At 35.6% G+C, this 27005-nt stretch overlaps 1 protein-coding gene across 2 annotated transcripts in view; it reads left to right on the top strand.

Moving 5' to 3' along the window:
• Nucleotides 1-27005, top strand: part of Grp170 (Grp170 co-chaperone) — a 56835-nt gene that overhangs the window by 23623 nt on the left and 6207 nt on the right. For both annotated transcript variants that reach the window (XM_069830368.1, XM_069830367.1), the window contains exons 10-16: nt 3259-3506; nt 7039-7363; nt 10453-10618; nt 13041-13310; nt 15946-16053; nt 19533-19599; nt 20216-20443. In XM_069830368.1, the coding sequence (XP_069686469.1) occupies nt 3259-3506; nt 7039-7363; nt 10453-10618; nt 13041-13310; nt 15946-16053; nt 19533-19599; nt 20216-20443 (1412 nt within the window). The remainder of the gene's footprint in view (nt 1-3258; nt 3507-7038; nt 7364-10452; nt 10619-13040; nt 13311-15945; nt 16054-19532; nt 19600-20215; nt 20444-27005) is intronic.

The raw sequence follows: 27005 nt of genomic DNA, 5'->3' as shown, positions 1-27005 counted from the left end.
ATTTTAATGTACCGAAGTACATATGATATTTCCATGCAGATATTCTGCGTCATCATATGATGAAAGAGTAATGGAACGGAGAAAAATTCTTTCCAGCACCAGGATTTGAACCCGGGTTTTCAGTTCTACGCGCTGATGTTTTATCCACTAAGCCACACCGGATACCCATCTCGGTGTCGGACAGAATCTTCTCAGTTTAAGTTCCAACTCTTGGGTTCCCTCTATTGGCCGCCCTCTGCACTACGTCATAGAGTCTATGAATGTAGGACTGAAGTCCACACACATGTGCTGAGGTGCACTCGTTATGAGTGACTAGTTGGCCGGGATCCGACGGAATAAGCGCCGTCTTAAATCACGAAGTGATTTACGCATATCATATATATTATTTTAATGTACCGAAGTACATATGATATTTCCATGCAGATATTCTGCGTCATCATATGATGAAAGAGTAATGGAACGGAGAAAAATTCTTTCCAGCACCGGGATTTGAACCCGGGTTTTCAGTTCTACGTGCTGATGTTTTATCCACTAAGCCACACCGGATACCCATCTCGGTGTCGGACAGAATCGTCTCAGTTTAAGTTCCAACTCTTGGGTTCCCTCTAATGGCCGCCCTCTGCACTACGTCATAGAGTCTATGAATGTAGGACTGAAGTCCACACACATGTGCTGAGGTGCACTCGTTATGAGTGACTAGTTGGCCGGGATCCGACGGAATAAGCGCCGTCTTAAATCACGAAGTGATTTACGCATATCATATATATTATTTTAATGTACCAAAGTACATATGATATTTCCATGCAGATGTTCTGCGTCATCATACGATGAAAGAGTAATGGAACGGAGAAAAATTATCTCCGAGACCGGGATTTGAACCCTGGTTTTCAGCTCTACGTGCTTTATCCACTAAGCCACACCGGATACCCATCCCGGTGTCGGACAGAATCTTCTCAGTTTAAGTTCCAACTCTTGGGTTCCCTCTATTGGCCGCCCTCTGCACTACGTCATAGAGTCTATGAACGTAGGACTGAAGTCCGGCCAACTAGTCACTCATAACGAGTGCACCTCAGCACATGTGTGTGGATTTCAGTCCTACGTTCATAGACTCTATGACGTAGTGCAGAGGGCGGCCACTAGAGGGAACCCAAGAGTTGGAACTTAAACTGAGACGATTCTGTCCAACACCGGGATGGGTATCCGGTGTGGCTTAGTGGATAAAGCATCAGCACGTAGAGCTGAGAACCCGGGTTCAAATCCCGGTGCCGGAGAGAATTTTTCTCTGTTCCATTACTCTTTCAAAGTACCTGATAAGTAGAGCCCAGAACTTTAGGCACTAAAAGTTAATATTGTAGCTCACTATAGTTTATAGATATAAAAACCATATCTCCACTTCATTTAGATGTTATTCTTGTTATTCAATATTTTCGCTTTGATACTGTTAAAGATCTTTAATCCTCTTAACAATCACTTATAATTTGGCGCACGATTTACAAGCTCCATAGCCCAGTCCTTGTGACTCTGGTGTCTATTATTACATATCGGATTCTTGTGAAGTAGGCTTAAAAACCCTCTTCACGGACACCACATCTATTCAACTACACTCAGTGCCATTTTTAACTTTTAGTGTCTAAAGTTCTGGGCTTACTGAGAAGCCTCAGGGACTTGGAGCCCCAAGCCATTTCTATATCAGCATCGGAAACCCGTACCACCTCTAAGACTTTTTAATTAGTGCATGTGTGATAGATGAAATGAGGAGGGAGGTGGAGAGTGTTGATGGAATGATAGAGGGAAACGGGAGTATCCTGAAGAAAACCCTCTGGAAAGTCTTCTTTGTCCAATACCACCTTGCTAGGGTCGAATCTGGGCCGCATGGATGAAAGACTGGCACTGAGCCACAAACACATAAGTACATACTTCAATTTTAGTTTCAATTGTAGTTGAGTGCATTTTATTTGTTTCTCTCTCTCTCTCTCTCTCTCCCTCCCCCCCCCCCCTCTCTCTCTATCTCTCTTTTTACTCCGGATTTAACAATGAAGTCATCATCCTTCTTGCTTCCCAATATTTTGATGGAAGGTCCACAAATGTCCTAAGAGTTTCACAATTAGCCAGGTGCTCCATCTCCATGTCCTCTTCTCTGGTGCACAGTAAGCATTTAGGTGAATTCAGTACTCCAATACGATGGAGGTGTTTACTGAGGCAATCCTGACCAGTAATCAATCTAAACATGGCCATGGCAGATTTTCGAGGTAGATCAGGAATTAGTTTTGGATCTTTGAATGATTCTTTCCATTTTGAATTTTGATGTTTTGCCTGTTCGCTGTAACTTATTCTTTTTATGACTCGCTTTATTGATTCATATGGGAACTTGAAATTTGTTTTTAAGTTGATATAAGTTCCTTTCTTTGCTAACATATCTGCTTTCTCTCATTTGTTGTGTGGTAATAGTCAGGAAATATTCATTGAAGAAAAATATATACGTGTACCATACATATGTACATAAGAAATAAGAATTCGTGTTGGCAAAGCACAGCAAAAATTTAGAAATAAATTTCGAGACCAATGAGTGGAAACAACTGTTTTGACTGATTTTTACAGCATTTTCAGTTCGTCTCTTATTATTTAATTTCTGTCTGTACTCATTATGGAATATCATTACCAACTTTTAAGAAATTTAATTTTCTGCCAGAATTTGTTTAAATCCAATTTTCTGCCCTTCAAAATTTCTAAACTATCCACAGCAACTTGGACCACTAGCCTAGTTCAGGATTTAGGCATGTTTGCTCATTGAGCAAACTCGGACATGAGTTTGATAGCCATTTTGGGTATTACCTGGTTGGGTTTTTGCTGAGGTTTCCCCAGCTGTAAGGCGAATGTCGGGTAATAAGGCAAATCCTCAGTCTCATTTCGCCAAATACTATCTCGCTATCATCCATTCTATCAATGCTAATAACCTAATAGTTGATACAGCTTTGTTAAATAATCAATACTTTTATATTGTCCAACAATTGGAATGAAATCATTACTCTTATTTTATAAATTTCAATAAAAAAAACATCGATGTGTAATAATGCGAAATTCAGAAGTGCTGGGAAGTGAATGGTATGCTAGTTCTTTTATTTAAAATTTATATTGTATCAGAGAAATACATAAAGAGAGATAGTATGTTGTTTCACAATAAAACACACATCACTACTTATAATAATTTTCTGTCACTAAATTCTTTATATTCTTAAGAATTGTATTGCTTTTTGACAGAGCTCTCGGGCCTCTTAACCTGAGTAAAGTGGAACTAACTGGAGTGGCAGAAGCTCTGGCCAAACACCAGGGAAATAACGTGGAATCCAAAGGCATCAAGGCCCACTTTGCTATGGATGAGAGTGGTCTTTTGAATCTTGCCAATGTGGAATTGGTCGTGGAGAAAACATTAACTGAAGAAGAGCTTGCAGCTCAAGAAGAATCACCACTTTCTAAGTTAGGCAGTACTATCAGCAACTTCTTCACAGGCAAGTGCGACTTAACCAAGAAATCAAGTTTCATAATATCAGTATCAAAAGGATATTTTAGCAGCTATACTCTTCAAAGTGGTCTGAGTATTGATTACTGGAGTTGACAAATTGTCGTTGAAATGTCATATTTCTAGCCTTAATTTGAAACGTATAATTTCGTGCAATTAATTTTAGATATTACAATTATTAATTGTGTAATTTCTATCACACCCTCAAAAATGCAACTTATTTCCTTTCTTCAAATGATTTCTGATTGCACACATATGTACTGTAAATAAAAGTAAGGGGAGACTGTAACATGATTGTTGATAAAGATGCAAAGCATTTCTAAAGGTCCTGTTGTTGTCAACCTACACTTCTAGTACATACTGTATTGACCCGAATCTAGTATGATGTTTTTTTTTTTTTTTTAACATTAAAGCAATTGTGTGAAAATCGTACTTACATTATAATCGCAGCTTAGTCCTTTTCAGTTGTATAAAAAGTATATTTTAATAATAATAATAATAATAATAATAATAATCGTCATCATCATCATCAATAGCTATCAGGGTTTAGGCCATTTGGCCTGTTCCGTCTCAGGTGAAAAGCTGGTTTCTCCATCGCTTCTTCGGGCGTCCACGATCTCGGTATCCAAGGGGTCTGTAATTTAATAATCTCCTGGGTAGTCTATCATTTGGCATCCGTAGAACATGCTCATGCCAGTTGCTCCGATACTTGTGGATTGTCTCTGTAATGGCTGCGATATTTAGTTCTTGTTGGATGTCTTCATTATATTTATGGTCATAGAGAGTGTAGCCTGCTAGCGGTCTTAGTAATCTCATCTCAGCTGCTTCTATTCTTTTCAGTAATAATAATTTATTTATTTAATCTGGCAGAACTAAGGCCAGTAGGCCTTCTCTTCCGCCCAGCCAGATTCTAATTCTAATAGAATACAATTGGTTACATAGTTACTACATTAATATCTAGATCATAAAACAACATGAAAGTAAATAATGAAAGTTGGATAAGTAATGTTAGTGTGACAATAATAAACATTGGTAAGAAATAGTGACGATAATAATAATAATAATAATAATAATAATAATAATAATAATAATAATAATGAGATAATTGAAATATTTATTCTGTGATATATATATATATATATATATATATATATATATAAAACACCATTAAACGTTGAGAAACCTGAAAGAGCTATTGTTGTTAACAAGAATTGTTAGAAAAATACTTCGTTAGTCTATTCTTAAATTAAATTTTAAATTTTATAGGATGCTCCTGCGGTACCAGCTGATTCATGGTACTTGCCTGCTAGCCAACTTGTCAAGGTCAGACATAGTGGGAAAAACAATACATTAGATGATTCTTTGATCTGATCAACAGCTACCTAGTGCCAAATTTTATTAATATTGCTTTCACGAATATAGCTTAAAATGATTTAAACACATGTGAGTTTGTTTGGAGATTTAGTAGGTCCACAGCAGTTAACAGTTCTCTTCTTAGATCAACTTGAATTAACTTCAAATTTTAAAGTTTTTTAAACATAAAAACTACATCTGTGATAAGCTGATAACAATATTGTAGCTGTACGTTCTAGGATGTTAGATCTATGGCTATTGCAAATGAATGAATGAATATATTTGTCATTAAGCAATACCTTTTTGGTAAGGCAGCACTTCACAATTGATATACAGTGCCGTCTCCCTGTTTTACAATGCCTTTTGTACAAGTCATTAGGTCATTAATTGTTTTAATTTATTATTACATTTCTTCCACTCTGTCTTGTCTTGTCCTTAATCATTTCTTCCACTAATCTTACTCCTGTCCTATTACTACACCAAAATATAATACTTATAACTTTGTACCTGCTCCCTCTAGGGCACATTTCCCCTCTCTTCACATCTCTGTTTGCACTTTTAGACCTCACTGCTAACTTTTTCACATCTATATTTTATTTCGGGTCTTAATTTTCTTTTCTCTCGATTTATTTCTCTTCCACATCATTTCCTTAAGTCATACCGACTTTTCCCCTTGTTTTCCCCTCTTCCTTCATCACTGCTTCCTGCTCTATCTTCTACCTCCTTCACTATTGCAAATGTAAAACAAGACCACAAATTAAAAGCACTGCCCAACAAAAACTGTGGATACACACACAGTAATGAGAAGGTGAATCATGCATTTAAATAATAAATACTGGGTGTTCATTTCAAAGTGTGTCATGACGTGACTGTTGTGAGTCAGCGATTTGAAGCGAGTTTCAGCTTTTGTGTCAGAGAAGTTGCCTATTAATCAAGGTGCTCAATATGAACTTGAGAATGTGTACGGTATAACTTGAACGTCATAGCAACAGATGGTGATCTGTTTTACCATAACCTCTTTCGAACTGTGTTTTGCGTGGCCAAGTCGTATGCTGGGTATTTGTTATCATCGGTTGCATACGGCAACATTCCACAATACAAATCAAATACTTCGTGTCCATGTTGTCCGTCGAAGTTAATGTCAACAAATACGTAAGTAATTGTCTTAACCCTCTCCCCATATCCCGACAGTAAGAAAAAAACCCACCTCAGTACATGTTTCCAAACAGTTCACATTCCTGCCACTACCGGCGTTACCGTACATATCGGTAAGTACTCTTCAGAATGAACGCCATACTTGCTAGGCAACTTCTCTGACACATAGGTTATACACCTCTGCAGAAGTGTAGGAAGATTGAATTCTCTAAGCTCATCGACTAGCCATATGATGGCATACAGCGAGCCATGACACAATTTGAACTGAACACTCAGTATAATAAGTATGCAGCCAAAGATGTTGATAAATACTGGAAGTGCTAATCAGAAGAGGATGTTACTATAGACGAGACCTGAAAATTTGAAGATAGCATTAAATTTATGTTGTTGTTGTTTTCTAATGCCAGGCGTTTGACAATAAAGTCATTTGACCTCTTGCACTCCAATATTTTTCAAAGATATTATCATGATCAGCCACTGAAGCACAGATTTTGAGGTGTTCCGAATCCATTTCTTAGTTTGAGGTGCACAATGGGCAGTTAGGGGACTGATATATTCCAATTCTATGCAGGTGTTTGCCAAGCAATCATGGCCTGTTGCCAATCTAAATGCAGCTACATAACTTTTGTCATTCTACAACACTTTCAAAGTTCTTTCAATAGATCTTCCGTAAACTTGGGGTTGTATTATATTTAAGGTTGTATTAGATTCAGGCCAGTACGATATTTGCAGTGCTGTGTAACTTGTTCTCCTAAAATGTTAATTTAATGTGTGACGTCCATTTCCAGTCCTTTTTCCCTTAAAAATTTTGTAGTTCCATTAGTGGAATAGTGATTTGTCTAGTGAGATAAGTGGTCAACGATCTTGGAACTCGCATAATTTCTTAGCCATAGTCCCAAGACTCCTCTGAAAGGACACGCACTTGCGTGATGATGATGATGATTATTATTATTATTATTATTATATCATAGATTTGATGCGATATGAAAAGTATGTTACATTTATTTTTACAGGTTCAGAGAAAAAGGAAAAGGTAGAAGAGAAACCAGTAGCAGAAGAACCAGATGAAGGAAAGAAGTCTGAACATGAGACTAAAGAGGGGAAGACAGATGAAGAAGAAAAGAAAGAAGAGAAGCCATCTCAGCAAGAACGACAGGAAGGAGAAAGTGAAGAGAAAAAGAAAGAAGCGACACCGGAGGAAGCAAAGAATGCTACAAAAGCTGCAAATGGTGACAAGAAACCAAAAGTTGTGGTTGTTAAAGAGGCCATTACTTCAACAGAAGAGAAATTGGGAGTACCCGAGCTTGGTGAAAACTTATTCCAGGATGCTGTGAAAAAGTAAGTTATTTGTTCACTATTCAGTTATTAAATAAGTACGAAATTGTTAAATTTGTGGATGTTACTTTCTGATGATTTTGTGGGTTTTCATAACCTTTAAGGGCATATTTCACATAAGTGCAAGAACCTCTTCCAAAAACAGACGGTACCTAAATTTAGCATTCCTGGTCCACAAATCTGGGAGAGGAAGTCTAAAGGTACGGTCACATGTCGCTACTTTTGCTGCGCAACTTTTGTACTGCAGCTGCAAAAGTTGCGTGTCGTGTTCACACGTAAGCCAAAAGTAGCGTGCTGCGCAATCCGAGTGCAGCAAAAGTTGCAACTGGAGGTTGCGAGTCTGTTCACACACAAGGCACTACTTTTGCAGCCGCAGTCATGCTGCAGGTTTCCATCTGCGTGTTGACTTCTCAATATACATTTTGTGGTTATGTTCGCATTATTAAGAAACTCATGCGAAAGCTTACTTATCTATTATTTGCTTTTCTGTCATAACTAGTATTCAGAAATTGGCATCATTTTTACTATAAATCTTTTAAAAACGCCTATATACTTAAATGATAACCAACAGCATATTCGCGTAATCAATGTTGGCAACTCTCCTGTTTGAAACTATGCTATGGAAAATTAAAAAAATGAATTATATCGTCAGCAAATATTCTCAGACTGTGTTGTAAATTTAGTAACTGTTACAAATCATTTATTTTCATCACATCTCACATTAAAATATATCCAAACAATAAAAAGTTTCAGTGGCACATTTGGGTGGTAACACTGGTCGCAACCGCAGCAAAAGTTTCAACAAAACCGGTGTCAAAAATGTTGCGGCTGCCACCCTGAGAACCCTGTTCACACGTCGCTACATCTAAGCTGCGCGCAGCTTGAAAAAATAGTGGGCAGCAGGTTCGGCAGCTGCTACTTTTCGAGTTGCACCATTGTTCACACGTCACAGTACGAGCGTTGCGCAGTTTTTTGTACTGCAGCGCTGCAAAAGTAGCGACGTGTGACCGTACCTTAACCTTCAGTAGGATAGTGAGTGTGCAATTTCCCTTCATGAAAATATCCTTACAGACTTGAGAACATAAACCCTCATGGACTCTGCAAATTTTGTTTTTGAATATAATTTTAAAGGCGGGATCAACTATGAGGCAGATTTCTTTAGGGTAATAGACAAGGATGAAACATTGAATCAAGTGTTTGAGATGGGCAGGGCATGTAGCACATATGGGTGAATCCAGAAATGCATGTACAGTGTTAGTTGGAAGACCTGAAGGAAAAAGACATTTGGGGAGGCCGAGACATAGATGGGGGATAATATTAAAATGGATTTGAGGGAGGTGTGTTATGATGCTAGGGACTAGATTAAACTTGCTTAGGATAAGGACTGATGGTAAGCTTTTATGAGGGCGGCAATGAACCCCTGGGTTCTTTAAAAGCCATAAGTTGTTGTTTTCTAATGCCAGGCGTTTGACAATAAAGTCATTTGACCTCTTGCACTCCAATATTTTTCAAAGATATTATCATAGCCAGCCACTGAAGCATAGATTATTTTACCTTAATGGTACTCATTTCATATTGGAAAAAAAATGGCAAGTTGTAGCCGATTTAAGTGAATACCATATTTTAACGTTTTGGTGGCTACTTCATTCACACACAACCCCCAGAATGTCTGGAGGACCACACCTGCTGTTGGTCGACGGGTCCATTGGACCTAGCTGGGAGATCTTGTTGATCACCAGCTTTCCCTCCTTAAGCCACTGGAGAACGATTTTAGTGCCATAGCAGGTCAACACTAGGAACAGAAAAGTAGAAAGAGGAGGAAGGAAAGGGAAATGAACCCCTAGGCCTCGAATGCTCTAATACCATCGGGGTCGAAGAAAGTAAGAGTTCAGTCAGAGGACTGGATAGCAAAGAGTAAAGAGGGAATTAGGTATTGAATAGAGGAAAATTATACCAAATTCAGTCATTAACTCATCAAGCTGACCAGTGCCAATTGATGAGTAGCTCCTCCCTTTAGTTCAGCTTGTAAAATTATGCTTACTAACAGCTGCACCACGGGAAGGTAGGGATGGGATATTGGGTATTTGTCCAGGTTGGTTCTTTAAAGCCTTCAATGGGAAGGATTAATGGCTCTCTCCCCTGTATCCGACAGATACCCTTTTGCAGTCAAAAGCCATAAGTAAGTAAATAAATAGGCGAGGATGACGAAGTTCAATTTTGAAGCCAGCAAAGAATAGCTGGTTAATTTTGCCTTAATTTTTCTCATTCAGAAATGCTTTTTTTATATGTGCTATAAATGACTGTACAATATGACGCCACCAACTGTAGTCCTTTGAGGGCACTCCATGCTTAGAATTTATATTATCCTTAAAAACATGATAATTACTCTTCCACGAGGATGATTGACAGTATTATATTGAATTTGTCATTTTCTTCCAATAGAATATTTTCTACTGAATGGATAGATTATCTTGGTGCCAAAGGATATCTGGTACATACAATATTTGTTAAACTATTTACAAGACCATAATTTTATGTGTCCTGCGCCGTAGCGTCGCAGTCTAAGGCATCCCGCCTAGGACTCGCGTTACGGAATGCGCGCTGGTTCGATTCCTGATGGGGGAAGAAATTTCGGCCAGTGTATGGGACTGGTGCCCACCCAGCATAGTGATGCACTTGGGGAGCTACGATAGGTAGCGAAATCTGGTTGCGAATACCAGCTATAACGGCTGGGGGAATCATCGTGCTAACCACACGATACCTCCATCCTGGTTGGATGATCGTCCACCTCTGCTTCGGCATGTGGCGTGAGGCCAGCAGCCGGCTGGTCGGTCTGGTCGGTCTAGGCCCTTCACAGGCTGTAGCACCACGGATTATTATTATTATTATTATTATTATTATTATTATTATTATTATTATTATTATTATTATTATTGTTGTTGTTGTTGTTGTTGTTATTATTATTATTATTATTATTATTATTATTATTATTATTATTATTATTATATAATTTTATGTATATTTTACTTGTTAGTTGAAATGTTTTACCTTTTCTTTTAATATTAATACTCTGAAATCTGTATTGCTTGCAGAATCGAATCATTAAATGAGTTTGATCGACAGAGAAGTAGAAGAGCAAGTGCTCTGAATGCACTGGAGAGCTTTGTGTTCGATGCCCAGGGAAAACTCTGGTTGGATGAATATCAGGCAGCTGCTACTCCAGAAGAAGTTGAAAAAATCAAGCAGACCTGTTCAGAGGTGTGTTAACTTGCTGCTCAGATATATCTGTCTCTTGTATACATTTGACAATAATCTGATTCATTGTTTCAAACTCATTTGTCCTTTAAATGCGCAGAAATTTGATCTGAATAAATGTAACTTTTCGTTCTCAAAGAGAATTTTAAAAAGTCAATTTGTCTGGATCAAATTTCTGCATTTTTTAAGGATAAAACTAAAATTCTTTCAGTCATTTATTATCATAATTCACTGCTCCCTTACGGGGAGTGTGTACATCGAATTTTGACAAAAAATGAAATTTTGGTTTTTATCTTTTTCGGTAGTTTATTATGTGTAAAATGATATGATTTTATTTCTTTTAATTGTCAGCTTTTAGCCCTATCTTCAGCAAAAATATTGTAGTAATTCTTAATGCGAAAAATATTATCAATGAACATTTTTTTTTGCCAATCACTCAGTGGAATTCTAAATTTATTTAACCGATTCTGTACATAAAAGTATGTTACTTATGCCCTATTTTTTCCTATATTTGTATCTTTTATTACTTTTGAGAAAAGTGCTCCCAAAATTGAGGAATTTAACATTGCATGATATGGAAACTTTGACACCGTTTTTCTGCACTTTATTTTTGTGACATTGGTGCACTTTCTCAGATAGTATTGTACCCAGAAGGCTGAAATTAATATACAATATCAATGTGATGGCATTTTACACAGTAGGTTAAAAAAATTAAGGTTATTTCTATCTTCAGCAAAAATAAAAAATAATTTGTAGTAATTCTTAATGCAAAAAATGTTACTGTATCAATGAATTTTTTTTTTGCCAACTGCTCAGTGGAATTTTTTATTTATTTAACCGGTTGTATACATAAAGTCATGTTACATATGCCTCATTTTTTCTACATTTGTATCTTTTATAACTTCTAAGAAAAGTGCACCCAAAATTGAGGAATTTAACATTGTAAGATATGGAAGTGCAGACTCCCCTTACACTCACTGAGCATATTGAGAATTAAATTAACTGCTTTTCCAAAATACTCTATGAAATGTTACATATAATAGTAATATGCGTTACAAGAGCGGTATGTTGAAGTTTTCATGTTCGAGGAAAAGTTTGAAAAAGCGAAACGTAGTTGAGCTTTTTTAATTTCCGAGAATTGAAAGAAAACATACCGGTCGTGTATCGCACATTATTTTGTGCGAAGATTGTTTATTACATACCTGAAAGAGGAATTTCTAATTAGTTGCAATGAAATCTCCATCTTGGTTTCTGTTCAATGACGGCAAATTTGCAAAACAAAAATATCTATCTTCAACATTGTTGCTTTAAAATGTTTTCTGTGTTTACTATACTCCAGCAGGCTGTGATATACGTCTGTCTTTTTTTTCCCCCAGTCTATAAATGCGTACTTAAAACAAACGGTAAGGTTATGTAATGATTTATTTTTCATTTTAACATTTTAACAATATTATTTATATTGGTTTATTGATATAGTTCACAAGTACAAAACTTAATAATATAACAAAAGATCTATAAACAAATGTAGTTCTACATACTAAATATACAATTTCCTAGACTCATTATTTTATCGCAAATCTCAATAATTTATTGGTTCAAACTTGCACTTACGTCTGGTTTTAATGCATGTTTAAACCAATCGTGATAACCATTAAGACATTAAACCTTATTTTATCTGCTCCTTTTCACAATTTAATTGTAATTATTTAGGTCTTACTTTAATAATAACTTATTATTCCAATTAGGTGATCAGATGTCGACATACTGTAAGTCATGAACCTGAATTAGCTGACTCGATACATTCTATATGTAGGTTGTCTTTATTTCTTACAATATTTCCTTGTCAGCAGAAAGGAATATTATTTATATAACATATTGCAGTAATAACATCGGCAAGTTTGTTGATTTTTTCATGGCTTCCTTAATGCAGTAACTTCAGTGAAGTTGTAGAGTTTACTTAATTTTTGCAAATATTTAAAAACAATAGTTAACAGTGCAATTTAGGTGAAATTGCAGTGGTAAGTTTCCAATTTATAATTATTACTATATTGAACGTCTCTAAAAATATGTTAAAAGCCTAAAGCAGTAAAATCAATATGTCACTTAAGTGGTAAGAAGAGGTAAATTGTTATGTGTGTTAGGTTGGAAATACTGAATGTGGAATTTTAGACTTTCCACGGATTGGTTTTGTGTGGAAACCAAGCAAATACGCACGATCTCGCACAAAACAGTTTTTATCTCGAAAAGGAAGCAAAAACGAGCAAAATTGTATTAAACTTTTTGGGTTTTAAATATCTCAAAGAATAACCCCCTGAAATTAATGACATAACTTATAGTTCACTCTGTATGTATGCGTGTGTGTGTGTGTGTGTGTGTGTGTGTGTGTGTGTGTAATGGAAATTTACTAGTTGTTGTCATCATGCAGGTGTCTGATTGGCTTTATGAAGAAGGATCAGATGCTGATGCAGCAACGTATGAAGCGAAGTTGAGTGAGCTGAAGACATTGACTGGGCCGCTGTATCGACGAGTGAAGGAGCACATGGAGAGACCAGAGGCGTTGGCAGCACTGCACTCCATGATCAATGGCAGTTCCAACTTCCTTGCCAGTGCAAGGAACATGACTACAGATAGTCCAGATGGCCTCTTCACACAGGTCGAACTTGATATGTTGGAAAAAGTTATTAAAGAAACACAAGTAAGTGCATAAATTACGGTTGTTATGTGTACTGTAGTGCCGAAAAGTGATAATCTGTTATATGTATTAATAGGTTGGAAGTTAACATATTAAATTAATTCATGCAAGCTGTCATAGATCAGGTTCTACAAATAAATGTTATCAAATAGTGTTTTAATACAACTAATAATCAATTGATAATTTTGAGTTTTTCGAGAAAATTAAATGTAACATGCAGCAACAGTAACAGTACTTACTCCTTTGCTTTACTGAGTTGCAGAGAGATGGGTGTATTTGAAGCAGTCTCTAGAATAAGAACTTAATTACAAAGAGAAGAGAGAAATTTCCCTCCTCCCTCAAATGCGAGTTTTTCTAAAAAAAATTATCTGTAGTAATGCCATTGGCATTTATTAGGACTATTTTGTGAATAAAATAAAAATGTAAATAATATATCCCTAAAATTCGATTACAAATTGTTAATAATTGTATATTAACGAATACTTAACCTATTCAGACATTGTGAAGTTGAAATATTCGTAGATGAATATCGATTACTGCAATAAAGAAATTCGATGTTATTATTCAGTAATGCCAATTGCGAAATACAGGTTTAACAATGTTAATTACATGTACTGCACTTTTCTCTTATTATTATAACATAAATACATTTTCATTATCTGCTGAAATCATAATTTAATTTAACAGTAACAGTGGGGACAGCTATATACCAATGCTTATGTATTCACAGCGAGACATGTTCCTACACAGTGAAGCCATCTCTGTATAGATAGGCCTAATTAAAACACGAATTTTATTACGCCATATGGAAGGCAGTTTGATGAAAAGACCTTATTATTACTATGCAAAATCATTGTGTTTAATATGCGATGATGTTACATAAATTCGAACATCTGACTTTCTATTAATTGTTTCATTTCATTCACAAAATACAAATTTTATAGGCTACAATTTATAGGTTATGTTACCTGTGGGAGCAGGATCAATGTCAGCTGTGTCTTATTTCGACCATTACAATCAGTCACGAAAGCATTTTTTATAATTCGACAAACGCATTCTCGCTGTAGTGGGTAACGGAACTAAAGCTGTATCTACACAGTTCAATATTCCAATCACATATGCGTGCAATCTGGGAAGAATATTGAAAGAATCAAGCTTAAAAGGTATTTTAAATTTTTTTCAACTCAACAATAGGATTTTATTCTTCCAACAATAATTCCTTTCTACAATTCGCCTTAAACGCTCTCGTCAACAATTGGATTTTCACTCAACACAGTATTCGTTATAGCACTCCACCGACGACAATGACAATTTACTTGGACTATTACGAACAACAATGAACTGTTAATCTTAACTAATATTTACAAAGCACTATTTACAAATCAGAACTATCAGTTCTCAGTTCACAGTTCTTCTAGCTCAGTCACTCGAGTTCACAGTATCTCGAACCACAGACCTTCAGAGACAGTCCACTGTACTCGAACTCAGGTCCCTCCAACTGCGGTCCACTGCACTCGAACTCAGGCCTTCGGATGCTGGCATAGTTGCAGACGCACACTCAAGTCGAACTCCGGTACACAAGACTGGCTAGCTTGCTCTGTTCACTGGCTTACTCACTGAACTAATCATGAATCACACACACACACTCCTTCGCGTCCGTAATTTATAACCACAGCAACGTAACCGAGAAACTTCGAATTCGCGATTTTTCCACTTCGACGGGCTTCTGGAAGAGTCGGGAAGGTCCGTTCCTCCTTCACTCCGTAAGTAGCAGCTGCGCGCGCAGGCCCTTTCCCCTCTCTTCTCTCCGCCGCGCTCCGTCTTCGTGGAGCCTGTGTCGGCTCACGCGCGGTCTGCTCTCTTGCGGGACGCTGGTCGTGAGTTCGAATCTCACGTCGCTGTCACAGTATGTTCAATTAAGATGCAAGAATATTTTGTGTCTACATGGTGCGCCGTATTGAACGTGGTCTTCACTGCGTAAATATATTAATTAATATTAAATATCAATCTTGCATTCATTGCTTTAAAGTTGAAAGAAAAGTTTAACCGTGTAGTTGCATCTTGATGTATTCATGATCATCAATTCACGGGGAAACAGTTGGCGACAACGACTAAACAAAAGAATGACCATGCGATAAATTGATAATGATAAATCTAGCTGCAAAAATTATCGCAAAGTCTGACTGTGATTGGTTGGAATTCAAAATTTCATTACACTTCATTGGTCGAAAATGGAATGACGTCATATAAACGAAATAATCATATAATAAATAAGGAAGGTTAACACATAAGATGATACTTTCACAGAACCACAATAACAGTACTGTAATTAAATTTCAATTTCCTTATCCAAACACACAATGAAATTTCTACAAGCTTACTTTCAATTGAGATGTTGATACATACTATAGATTGCAATGTACTTCTGCTAGCTCTATACCAGTGTGACTATATCCTATACTGAAATCGGTGACAAACATTTGCAATACCTGGGTTATGTATTCGCAAATCCATTCAAATATACATCCCTGAAAGTTGGATTTTCCTCAAGTTAGCTATTATGAAATCATTACTATTTATAACAATGCTGAGGATGTTTTGTGTTATTGACTGATCTGAAATTGTTGGAATTTTATAGGAGTGGAAAACAAAAATGGAAGAAGAACAATCAAGCTTACCAGCTTCAGTTACTCCAAAGTTGACAGTAAAATCAATAACAGATAAAATGGCTCTTCTTGATAGAGAGGTAAAAATAGAATAACTATGTTTCATCTTGGATGTACAAGCATGCATGCCAACTGTAGTAAGATCTGCATCGGCATGGGTCAAGCCTCCGAACCTTAGTCTGATCTGGTCCATGGGTTGAGTTTGGGTTGAAATCTTAAGGGTTCTCAGGCTTAGATCATTGTCAGACAATTAGAACAAGAGGTAAATATGTTTACAAACCTTTTCTCAGGCCATAAAAGCATTTCCTTTTAATAAAAATAGTTATTTATGGTACTTGTGAGGTAAGTGCATCTTTATTGCGCGAGTGGAAAGATTTAAGCAGTAGGCATCAGCCGAGTGCTTAAATTACAAGAGTGCAATAAAGATCACGCTCACAAGTACCATACGTAATTTTATCCATGACCATAACGAAAAACTATGTTTTATAAAAGAAAATATGTTGAAAATAAGTCCTCATATAATCACATTTATCATGGCATGGATTTTAGAATCGATACATGTCCTAGGTAGGTCATGATGTAGGAGGCCATGATTAGTGAAGAATGGTATCTAAGGCATTGGATAAATAACAAATTATAATTAATTATATAATTTTAATGTAAATTTTTTCATTTTAAACGTGTATTTTCATCTTTTTGAAGTTTCAGGGATTATTTAGAAGTGTTCACGGGACTAATGTCATTAAAATAATTTCACATTTTACTTCTGTAAACTTAAGAGGAATTTTAAAACGTAATTAATCATCGTGTCTGTTTAGCTCAGTGGCTAACGCGTGTTATACAATCCTTTAAACCCAACTTCGCAAGTTCAAGTCTTCTCGCCTCCCAAAAGGTAAATTATTACAACTTTTTAAAAAAAATACGTATTAGATATAGATGTAATACACAAATTACGACGTAGTTAGATAGAGAAAAGAGAAGGAGATTGAGTGTATGTATATTTAAGAAATGGTAATAAAGAAGTAGAGGTAGTGACATCTAGTAACTGATATATTAACTTCTTGAGTAATAGAATAGTTCAGTGGAAAAGTATACGTGTGTGCCCGGGTACTAGGAAAATACTAATGAACTGTGAGATAAAGTTCAAATGGTGAGGTAAAGTCTTTATCTCACTAGTGGAATAAAATAATGTTGAATAAAAGCCTATTTTACAAACGCAAAAGTATTTAGTAAAGGCATGCTTTTCGTTATGGTCATCGATAAAATATGTTAATAATAATTTTTCAGGACAATAAAGAAGGGGAAAAAAGGGTAATATTTTTTTTATGCCTTCATGTGGCAAATATACAAGTTTTATATCATAATTTTAATTTAATAATGCATCCAGAGCAATAGTGCATCACGCTGAATCGTAAGTAGTATAGCACACGATAATGGGTGACAACATGGGTCAATGATGACCAGTAAGCACTCATTTTCACAGTACTTGAATTGATTTACTTATTATTTTGTTTCTCCACTAAAGATTATCATTAATGAGCTCAGTTGTTTGATATAGGCAGACATAAGAGCCCTCCTCTGGTCGGTCCTGGTGGTGGAACCTGTATCTAGTTGCAACGTGTTGGAAATATTAAGTTCCAGAACATGATGGAATACTCAAAAGTTTATTTCTGAATATTAATATCTTAATTTTATCATTAATTTGCCTCTCTGGATGCTTTGAAGTTTCGGACTGGCTGGGCTTGGCCTACCTTACAAATTTTGACCGTGCAGACATTTAGTGCAAATACAGACTTTTTTTTACATTAGATGAAGTATTGTGAAATCTTTTATTTTCGCTGGTAGAGTTAAAAGCCATAAGGCCTTCTCTTTCACTCAACTTTAATCAGTACAGTAGTGAAATATGTAATGCATATTTAAATTATAAATGTGACTAATTGCAGAATATGGGACCTATGGCCGGTTTTTCCAAGTATTGTTAGAAAATTTAACGACTGTTAAACTCTAAACAGTTTGTTAATTAATAAAATTGTATGTTTTCAACACCAGTTTGGTTTAACAGATTGTTAACAGTTTGTTAATTTTAAATGTAGGATTTCGTACAGTTAACTCGTTTAACAGTTAGTTAAATATGGCCGATATCTCAACAGCTGTTCGAACAGAAGTTGCGAAATTAATATTTTGTGTCTCTCTGTAGGGAATGTTTAACATATGACTGGTAATATAACATTTAAAAAATACTTTGGATTGTTTAAATACATCAGTGTTATCTTATTTCTTTCGTATTTCGTAAGTTATCCATAATAGCAATGAGGAAATATAACCTTACTTTGTAATTATTATTCAGCACGTCACCTACAACTTTCATTTGTCAACTGTTTGTTTATGGAGTGTGGCCTACTATAACAGGTTGTCATTTTATGCAAGTTTCATGACTCACTCTGTAATATAGAATTTAAAGATTAATTTTAGCGAGGAATGGACAATCAGAAAAGCTGATGAACAAAGGCTGACGACAGCTGAAATGAGGTTCATGAGACGAACAGCGGGATGCTCTTTGCTGGAACACTGTAAAAATGTGGACATATTGCAGGAACTAAAAGTGGATCTTATAGTTAATTTTGTTCAACAATATCGACTTCAGTGGAAAAAACATGTCGAAAGGATGGATCGCACTAGATGGCCTAAACAGATTCTTACCTATGTACCAAGAGGAAATAGTAAATTGGGAAGACCACGCAAGCGCTGGCATGAGACCGTAACAGATCCTGTAGGGTCTAATACGTGAAGGATATGATGATGATTTTAGCCAATCAAAAATTGTCTTACATGTGTAGAATCATTACCAACTGCTGTTGAGTGGTTAAAATAGTGCTAACAGACGTTATAGTTAAGTGTTGGTTATCTTAAACAAATTATGTTGAACAAATGGAAAATACATTAACAAAACGTTAAAAATAAACAGACTATTAATTTAACATACGTTAACCAAAATTAAACATTACTTGGACAAACTGGCCACTAAAGTCGGATTTTTTTTTTTTTTTTTTTTTTTTTTTCCAAAAGGAGGATGAAATACTGAGCATTTGAAAAAAAAATTCATGATTCTAGGTGTTATAGTTTTTAATATATTGTGTGTTGAATGTTGATATTACATTATGTACTTTTCGAGAAAAAATGTAATTAAAGTTTTCACTTCTTTTGTTAGCAACTATAAGAAAGATTTAGGTATTTAAGAAGCACTGTGTAAAATTACGTCCTAGTTTAGTATGTAAAAAATGCCTACAGGTAGCGCAGCTGTCAAAACATAGAAATGCAGATTTTACACCGCAAATTTGTTATTTTGTTCTCCTGTAAAATTTCCTTTCACGACTTTAGATCCCTTTTCGTGCAACGGGTCACAGATATTTACAATACACTAAAGATTCTACATTAATAACCTTGAGTTAAATTTTAACTACTAGTAGGTATATGTTAAGTTAGTTAGATTTATGATAGTTTTATTTTGCTAACATATCTGTTAACATGAAAAACTAAGATTTTTCTTGCTCTTTTTCAGGTAAAATATCTAGTCAATAAGGCTAAAATATGGAAACCTAAGAAGCCTAAAGATGAAAAAGTTAAAGGTATGTAATCTGAGAGTTTCCTGACCTCTTTGATTTTCTTACTTATAAATTCTTCGCTATTGTAATTTCAAAATTATTGTAGTGGACGAATTATACAATTATTCACTAGTTAATAAATATACTGCAGTACTCTCTTGCTTATGACAACCAGGTAGCTCAGTTCATAGAGCAACTGACTATTGACTGAAAGGTCCTGAGTTCAATCCTGGGTGACGGCAAGATTTTTTCTTATTGTCAGAAACTTGCAGAGCGACCCTGAGATTCATTCATCCTCCTTTCAAAATGAGCACCGGGTCTTTCTTGGGACTAAAAGATGGTTGAAATGTGGGGCTGACTACACCCATTCATTCTAGTGCCGAGTTCAAGAAAGCATGGAGCACTATCTCCATGCCCCAAGGACCTTCATGGTGTATAAAGGGGATATATTTACCTTGACCTGTGTTACTCTTTTCTTATGGAAGAACAAGTTTATTTAATAATTGAGTGAGCTAATTTGGGTTTCATACATAACACCATAAGAAAGGTGGGCTGGGTTGGATCAGATAATTCTAACACATCTTGTTTGCTGTTACGTTAGTATTAATTATTTTGATTGTATAAAATGATCATTTTTCAGACACTTCAAAAAATGAAACCGGTGGAGAAGAAGTTCCTAAAACTGAGAAACCAGTAACAGATGAGGAAGAGAAGAAAAAATCTGAAGAATCACAGAAAGATGGTGAGGAACCTGTGGTGGAAGAAGCAAAGGACGAGACAGAGACTGTAGAAGAGGTGACACCAACGTTACCACAATCTGAAGAGGCCACGACAGGCCTTCCTGAGGAGACCGCATCACAGTCGGATGGTAAGTATAACTGAAGAAGAACAAAGTTTTGAAGATACAACTAAATTACTGTAATGCTTGTATTTTCTTCCATCTGCTGATGTACTAAATGTTTTTAGATGATATTTATTTGCAAGCATATGATATCTTAATATCTTTTGGTAATGAATAGGCTGTATGAAAAGTTTCTTCTTGTATCTGTTAAGAAAATTCCTTTGCCTAAGGCCTGGGATGTGTGTAAAGTGTAGTTTATTTATATGAAGTTGCAGTTTTATAATATCAAAACCCTCCTTAATAATGTAACAGTGTCATAAAAAAGTAGACCTTTAAGGAATAAGGGCTATTCCATATGAAATCGATCAGTAAAAAACCTCGCATTTTTTAATACTCTAATTTTTTCCCTATTTATACAAGGAGCTGCGGAGAGTGCATTTTCAAAAATATACTATCGAAAGTCAAACGGTTTTCGTACTATTGAGTGACAAATTTAGCGTATTTTATAAAAACAAGCCCCTTTCAGCACTCAGAACTCTGGAACCGTTTACTGCAGAACTTTGAACGGGAGCTCATTTTGAAGCTGACATTTGGTAGGTTATGTTAAGAAGTAATCCTTATTTTTATTGTACACAGAGAGACATATAATCTGATTTTACTTACTTTTAGGCTTTTTGCCCATTTGTAAAAATGTAAAAAATATTGAGAAAAAATCTTGCATTATTAAGAGGGATTCGGCATTGTTTGCTTAGTGGCTTGGCAATAAGTTTCGAGGGTATTAAATAAATTATATTCTCGCGCCTAGACTTGAACGGCGCAGTACCGCACGCACTGGCCGAGAGCTGAAGATAAGCGAGCATTGGGCGTCATTTTACTCCTGTGTTTATGAAAACTTGTGATAAAGCTAGCCCAGCTATGTGCTACTAGACGAAACATCACGTGTTTATGTCTTCTGGCCTTGCTTGCCTAGGCTAGCTCCCGCCTCACAGTCATCTGGTTAGTTCACGCACGTACTATTTATTTTCTTTATTTGATATTTTCAATACTTTATTATCAATGGTGCACCAGTAAAAAATGTGTTTATTTGTACTTTCAATGCGGAATCTAACCATATATTTTAGAAATATTTTTTCGTGGTCAGAGGCGTCTTAATGAAGAAAAATCTAAATTTCTCCATTTCCATAAAAAGTAAGAAAAACTGTTTACATGTCAATATAAACTTTAACTTCTCAGCGTCAAAAAAAAAAAAAAGAAAACCTTGATTTTGATCACTGGGTAAAAGGGTTTCGGAGCCACAACAGTTTAAAGTTGCTAATTTTATGAAAATACGATAAATTAAAATATTTTTAATTTAAACACTATGAAGTTCTGATGCCTCAAACTTTGCACAAAGCATTGTATCACAGTTGTCAACGGACAGGAAAAGTTTCATTGTATTTAAAAATTGCAAGGTCAATTTTCTCTATATTTCGGTCGATTTGAGATGGAATAGCCCATATGTAATTTTATTAAGTATATCGTTCTTGACAGTAAAATGGTTACCATGATGGTCATTATAATGCGAAGTTTATAGGTTCATATTTTACATAGGCAAGATATTATTACAGGTAATGAAATGTAATAAAATAGTTAACAAGTTTTATAGAAATTGTCTGGATAAACCAAAAATCCTTATTAACAGGATTCGGATAAACAGAGTTTCTGAAATGAAAAGTTCATGTAAACTGCTGTTCAGCATTACTTCTGGAACACACTCTGAGCTATAACTTGATATAGTTTGATTAAAATCTCACACTTCCTGTTGGTGACCTCTGTTTGAAAAAAAAAAAATAGTCAAATGGTGTTTGTATATGCCAAAAATTTAATGTGATTAGCTCCGGTATTCATTTTCTCACAGCAGAAGTTGTGCTGTGGATTTTTTCTTTTGGAAAATTCATTGCCCTTAGCCAAGTTTAAATCGACGATATTTGGGGCCTGGAGGCAAACATGGTAACCTTAGCATGTTAGTTTTCCCATGTCATATCTAACGAGGAAGAATAATGGTTGGAAGAATGTTTTGAACTTCTTTATAATGCATGTACTGTACTGTACTCTCACTGTGTGACTGGGTTTTGGAATGGCACTTGTATTGTGCACTGCATTGGCATGTAAGTTGAGTATTCTTTGTAGGTTTACATTATTCCACTTTTAAGCTGTGTCATATCGATATAAATCAATTTATTTAAAAGTATTAGATGTTATTGGCATTGACGATATGAAATTTCTCCAATTAAATTTGTTTGAACAATTTTGTTCTTGTTCATATGTTGGTGACAAATAGGTGATTTGATTTCATTTTCTTTGACAATTGCTCAAAGTAAACTATCAGTACATGTTCTGAAAATGTTACATTTTTTGTTCTTCTCCAGTCCTTAAATTGCCCATACAGTTTTTCTTAAATCTTGTTCAATTTTCGAGGTACTGGTAATGAATTATTACATTCAAAGTGTCCTCCTGTATTTCAGAAAGCGTTGAACTTAGTTCCACATCACAATAGCACTCATATCAGACATTTAAAATCAAATGCAGTTTGAAAAACACAAACTCGCAAAAACAAAACTGTGTTTTCATTTATTTCTATAGTTATGTGACTAGGTATACATTTTTGCTTACAGTGCTTTGTTTCTCACTATTTCATGTGGTGTTAATAGTTCCATATTGTCAATATCACTGAAATCCAGTATTTCTGAATAAATGTATAGTTTTTACCTACCATGTAAGGTAAGTGATCGTAGAAAAAACAGCATATGCAACTCTCATGTAATGGCTGTTAATTTACGTACTTTGTACTCGTGTCTCAATAGCTATTATTACATGAACATTGCATAATATATTAGCACAGCCTAGTATATACAGTCACGAAGCTCAATACGTAGTAAATATGCATCTATAGATAGTTGCTGACCACTAGAATCGCTACTATCGCCTCATTACAGACCGTGCAAAATAGTACCGGCACAGTCTATTGTTCCTAGTACCCTCAAAACTTACGCGTCGTGACTGTATATACTAGACTGTGATATTAGTGTAACCCTAGATCATATATACCCAGATAGGTCGGCCTTATAGACTTTGAGGATAACAAATTTTGTCAGGTTTACTACGCTGCCATCTATTTGTTATATAAGAAGTCACGTCATAATTCCCATTTGAATTGCATTATCGACTGTGCTGCCATCTCGTGTTCGTTTATGGCGGACGGGTGGCGATCCTGGCGGTTGTTCTCTTCAAAGTGCTGCCGATTTTAACATAGCGATGAGTTATCTGTTACATATATGATCTAGGGTGTAACATAGGTATTCATTCACCCCAGAAGTAGTTGTTTGGTAATGTATTTTATATTTAGAGCTTTCTTTAATCTACCTCATATTTGTTGATGTATGATTTGATTATGTCATTTCACTGTATTAGCATGCAAATACAAATACAGTCGAGCCTCAATACAACAATTTTTTTTGGAAACTATGAAAATGGTATATATTGAGGGATCATGAAATTTTTCCCAAATTTATCTTTTGAAAGAGAGAATATAGTAAGAATAAGTATAAAACAAATTACATTCTATGAAATAGCATTTACTGGCCATTTGATTACCCTACTTGAGGTACAAATTTATTTAACATTTAGGCTTGTTTTTTAAAGAAACAATAATTTTATTGTACTGTATTTTGGTGTTTTATTGCTTTATGCACAATCAGATGTTCCGGTGGTATACTAGAGATATTAAACCAATTCAAGATAGCAATGTCAACATCTTCTGTTGCCGCAGTTCAGGATTAATCTCACTACTTGCAACACTGTCCTCTATTTCCTTGTATTCCTTTATAAATGTTGAGAGTGTTGACTGTGCAAACCCCCCCAACCTAAAATCAAAAAAAAGAGTTGGAATAAGACTACCTTCAAAAAATAAATAAAACGAAAATATTCTCAATATCCCAAAAGTACAATAAAGTATAATTATTAAAATAATCATAACAAATAAAAACAAGTTTCTATAAACTATAACTAAAAATAGATTCTCTCGCTATAATTATCAATACACAAATTATACGTTTTTCACCACTTCTTCTGCTTCAATCCTCTTTCTAAATCATTAAATGCAGCTGATTTAGTTTTCAAACTGATTTGTTTTCGTGTTACACTTGCCATCATTAACAGCTAATACTCAAATGCGAAAGGTGCTAGTGTTCCCCCCCCCCCCCCCCATTTCATTTATTATATTCATAGATCTTGGATTAGCATCGAAGCTTTAAGATATGGAACAAGTCAAAATTTTACAAGATTACAATTTTTTGGCGAGAGAAAGTGAGGCCGAGGATTCGCCATAAATTACTTGGCATTTGTCTTATGATTGGGGAAAACCTCGGAAAAATCCCAAGCAGGTAAATAGCCCAAACGGGAATCTAACCCAAACCTGAGCACAGCTCCGGATCAGGAACCATAAAGGCAAATCCTGTTAAGGATCATTCTCTCTTGAGTCCACATCTGTGGAGTAATGGTTAGCATGTCTGGCTGCAAAACCAGGTGGCCCGGGTTCGATTTCTGGTCGGGGCAAGTTACCTGGTTGAGGTGTTTTCCAGGGTTTTCCCTCAATCCAATACGAGCAAATGCTGGGTAACTTTCGGTGCTGGACCCTGGACTCATTTCACTGGCATTATCATCTTCATCTCATTCAGACGCTAAATAACCTAAGATGTTGATAATGCGTCGTAAAATAACCTACTAAAAAATGAAATAAAATTTTCTCTTGAAGCAGATAGAGTTCTATTGCAACACATTCCTTGCATGGAATGCTGAGATCAGTCAACAAACGAATGAGTGAGGGTAGACGAAATAACGAGAAAACATCTATATGAGGGTGATACCAAGTGAAAAGTGAAACAGTGTTGAATATGAAAACCAAGAAAATAACAAAAAAATATTATGTTTTTATCATTCCATCAGTATTTCTCTTGTAATGATGGATAAAACATATTTAAAATGTAGGAAATATGCCGGGACTGGTAAAATTTATTTTATTCATATTGACGTTGCTAATGCATAATGTATTTATGTCCAAGCAATAAAGTAGCTATCTATCTATCTATCTATCTATCTATCTATCTATCTATCTATCTATCTATCTATCTATCTATCTATCTATCTATCTATCTATCTATCTATCTATCTATCTATCTATCTACCTACCTACCTACCTACCTACCTACCTATCTATCTACCCATCTTATCTATGTATCTACACTACTGTGCAAAAGTCTTAGGCAGGTAATAAAAATTGTAAAAAAATAACAAAAATACAATGAAAAATAAAGTATTTATTACCAAAGTATTTAGAAAACACAGAAAAAGCAATATCACAAGAGTCACTGAGTAGGTTCATGACAATAATATGATGTATAACCGCCTTTAGACAACAATACCTCTTGAATTCTCTTAGGTATACTTTCTTGCAATTTCTGGAGAACTGTGGCAGGAATATTCCTCCACCTGCCACAATGTAGCTGCAGACTTTGGCTGCTTTTTCACCTTCTCTTTGCCCAGATAATCCCAAAGACACTCGATAATATTTAAATCTGGACTATGAGGAGGCCAGTCCAACAGCTGAACATCTCCTCTACCTTGTTTTTGCTGCAAGTAGGTTTTCACTATATTTTCTGTGTGCTTCGGATCATTTTCCTTTTGAAAGACAAAATCTCTTCCAATTAATCGCAAACCTGATTGGATTGCATGATGAATCAATATTTGTTTGTATTTAACAGCTGTCAGCTTACCTTCAATTCTTATTAAATCACTCACTCCATTAACTCCATATTTCCACACTACCACCCCCATGTTTCATAGTTGGTTGCAGACATGCCTCCTTTAATTGTTCTCCTTTCCTCCGCCTGACATACTGCCTTCGATGACTTCCGAAGATTTCAAATTTTGATTCATCGCTCCAAAGGACTTGTTTCCATTATTGGTTCCCTATAGTTTGTGTTCTCTTGCGAATGATAATCGCTTTGTCCTATTACCCTTCCGTAAGAAAGGTTTTTTTTTGCAGTAACACGTCTATAAAGACCATTTTTGATGAGTGACCATCATACTGTAGATGCATGTACTTTAGTATTACTGTTTTTAGAAAGTTCTGCTGCCAGCTGTGCACTTGAAGTTGCTCTACTTTTCAGGGCTGTCACTTTCAGATATTGTTCATCCCTTGCAGTCAATTTCTTGGGCCTGCCAGTCTGCTTTCGATCATCTACTGTCCCCATCTGTAGCTTTTCCCTCAGAATCTCCTGTACCACACAACGCAATACACCAGTTTGTCGTGCAATACTTGCAGACAATGATACTGCTCACTCAGAAAACAAATTTTGTATGTCATTTCAACTGAAATTTTTACCATAGCTGCTTTTTTTTCTTGTTCAACCTGCCAAGAAGAGACTCAGTCTATTACTAACTTCAATGTTGTTCTATTCTTAAAGAAACACATTCATTTCATCTAGTACACAGCACTAATTACAACTTGTTCTGTTTATATGCGATTTGTAAACACAGCACTCAATATACC

The sequence above is a fragment of the Periplaneta americana genome, chromosome 7 (genome assembly GCF_040183065.1).
Source record: "Periplaneta americana isolate PAMFEO1 chromosome 7, P.americana_PAMFEO1_priV1, whole genome shotgun sequence".
NCBI classification, from domain to species: Eukaryota; Metazoa; Arthropoda; class Insecta; order Blattodea; family Blattidae; genus Periplaneta; species Periplaneta americana.
This window is presented reverse-complemented; position numbering and strand designations above follow the sequence as displayed.